The sequence below is a fragment of the Monopterus albus genome, unplaced genomic scaffold, assembly GCF_001952655.1.
Source record: "Monopterus albus unplaced genomic scaffold, M_albus_1.0 scaffold10.1, whole genome shotgun sequence".
Taxonomy (NCBI): Eukaryota; Metazoa; Chordata; class Actinopteri; order Synbranchiformes; family Synbranchidae; genus Monopterus; species Monopterus albus.
Window position 1 is genome coordinate 2,977,729 of NW_018127890.1, and position 2,752 is coordinate 2,980,480.

The following is a 2,752-nucleotide window of genomic DNA, read 5'->3' on the forward strand; positions in this document are numbered from 1 at the left end:
CCTGCCGCAGCTTCTCTCCCAATAGTGGAGGCTGGATGGTGTTAAAGGCACTGGAGAAATCAAAAAGGTGACTCTCACTGTGCCCCCATCCCTATCCAGATGTGACAAAACTAGCTGCAGCAGGTAAAGAACAGCGCCATCAACCCCCAAATGTGGCCGGTAGGCAAACTGCAGGGGATCAAGAGACGATCTCACCTGCGACTCGAGATGGACCAACACCAGCCTCTCCAGCACCTTCATCACATGCGATGTGAGAGCAATTGGACGATAGTCCCCAAGGCCCAATGGTACTGGTTTCTTGGGTACCGGAACCAAACAAGAAGTCTTCCAGAGAAGTGGCACCCTCTCTCGACTTAGGCTCAGGTTGTAGAGGTGTTGGAGAACACCTCTACCTTATGGGGAGGCGACAGTGGTGCGGTGGGTAGAGCAGTCGTTTCCCAACCAGAAGGTTGAAGGTTTGAATCTAGGTGCCTGCAGTCCACTGGTCGAAGTGTCCTTGGGCAAGACACTTTATTTATTGTCATTGTGACAATGACAATTTCTTAATGAGAGTAAATCTGTCATACATGGCCTGTGTACCAGTAAGTGGTCTGACTCAGCCTGGTCCTTTCACTGACTCCATCTCTGTGTGGCGCTAACAAACGGTGGCGGGACCTCAGAGTTCAACCCCCTTGGCTCCACGTGAAGAAACAAACTCTGTCCCATTTCCTCTGTTCTGTCTGCGCGGCTCCACATGAAAGTTCAAGGTCGCGTGTTGAAACTGTATCACAGCTTTGTCTTGGCTGAACTCACAGGGAATGTGACAGAGCGAGGTGGAGACAGGGCTGAGTTCACAGAGAGGCCGTGTGGTTAAGTCATCCCATTTGTAAAGCTGGACAGGCACAGCAAGAAACTGGAGATGAGCTGCCTCATACATCACAAAATGGGCTCCACCTGTAAAACAAAACCTGCTAAAAGGGGATATGGCACTTCAGATACAAAGCTCAGAGAGAGACAAAGGAGATTCACTCAGAGTCGGGATCCAATTACACGTTTTAGGCAGTGGGACATTTAATCTTGTAGAAGTGATTAACACAGAAAGATGTCCTGACATGTAGGTGAAGATGAGGTGTATGTCACTGAAGCAGGAGGAATGTGAGCAGAGGGAGAAAGGTGTGGAGGAAATGGTATGATGGTGAAAGGACAGACAACACGGAGAGGATGAGGAGGGTGTATAAGCCATTGAGTACGATTCTTATTGTTTAATATACTTAAATAAAGTGTGAGGAAAATCAAGTTCCTTACTGTGAAGTTTTAATGAACAGCAGCTTGTACAGTAAAGACAAGTACAGGTGACTAATATTATAGTGACGAACACACACACACACACAAGATATTTCCTGTTTGGTGTTTTGATGAAGGTTTGACACATCACTCCAGAATCTCCCATTGGAGTTCACCTGGTTTGAGATCACAGACTATGACTCCCTTTATTTTCTTGCTTATCCTGACTAATTTCCATGCTCTGGGGCTATTAAAGAAACATTGCAGGGGATTTTTGCACAGGACTTGGTCCAGACTTTTTCTCCTGTAGTCCACTACATTTATCCGGTGTTTGTGTAAGAAACATCTTTTATTAAGATTGATTAAATCATTAAATGAAACCACTAAGTTTCCAGGACCAAAGAAATTAAAATCATTCCTGTGGATGAATGAAAACAAGAATCTCCAACTTTGAGGATTTTATTCAGCCAGATGTGACATGAACCTTCCTCCACTCACTCTTGGTCCTTCGCTGCATTTCACTGCTCACGCTTGATTAGGTTAGTTCTGAAATGATCTTCCTGCAGAGAAGAGCAGCGCTTCTTCACCTCATGTTTTGTGTTGGAAAAGTTGTGTCACCTCTGCCGATAGAGGAGCTGCTGGGCTGTGACCGGACGAGAAATGCGTGTTGACGCAGGAATGTAGCGCTCAGGTGAGAGAGAGAGAGCGAGACAGCGAGAGTGTGTGTGTGTGTGTGTGTGTGATAGAGCGGGACAGAGAGAAGGGGAGGGAGAGGGAGAGAGAGAGAGAGACGCCACAGCACCGCCCTCACACTGACGCGCACGGTGCTACCCTACTCCTGAATCTCTTTGCTCTTTACCGGGCTTTTGTGCCACACTGGGCACGTCGGGACCGTTTTGGCTGAGAGACGGCTGGAAAAGAGAAGGGAAGAAGCAACCACCGGCGCTACCTGCTGCCACGGGAGCGCAGGAGTGAAAACCACCTGCCCGGAGGCGATAGCAAGACACATTTCATAACGTTTCCCATGTGGAAGAGCTTGTGTGTGAAACACAGCTGATGGTTTCTAATGTGAAGAAGAAACGGATTAAAAGAACTTCGGCACAAGACAGGAAACAACTTTTCTTCACTTGTTTTTGCACCTGAGGGTCCAACACAAGATGCGTCTTTTTTACACTTTGCGCGTCCACAAAGACACAACTGGTGTGATGTGTTTGGGGAACTGAGTAACACAGCCGCTTGGATGGACGAGTTCTGCAGCTGAAAGACAGAACCAAAGTTACGCTCAAGTGCCCGTTAAAAAGAAGAAAGAGCAGGCCACAGACAGCCACAGGAGACAGCGGGACATGGATGTTACTTGGCACCATGTTCAACTCTCTATTTTCATTACACATTTATGTTTTGGTTTTAATGCGACTATGGCCGTCCCACACTTTGAAAGTGGTTTTCAAAGAGTCCAGCTTTTTAAGGAAACGGAAGTTACCCGGCCGCG

At 47.3% G+C, this 2,752-nt stretch overlaps 1 protein-coding gene across 1 annotated transcript in view; it reads left to right on the top strand.

The window, feature by feature from the left end:
- Positions 1–150: 150 nt before the first annotated feature.
- adamtsl5 (ADAMTS like 5) overlaps positions 151–2,752 on the top strand; it is a 35,401-nt gene continuing 32,799 nt past the window's right edge. The window contains exon 1 of the mRNA XM_020589854.1: positions 151–287. Within this exon, the coding sequence (XP_020445510.1) occupies positions 151–287 (137 nt within the window). The remainder of the gene's footprint in view (positions 288–2,752) is intronic.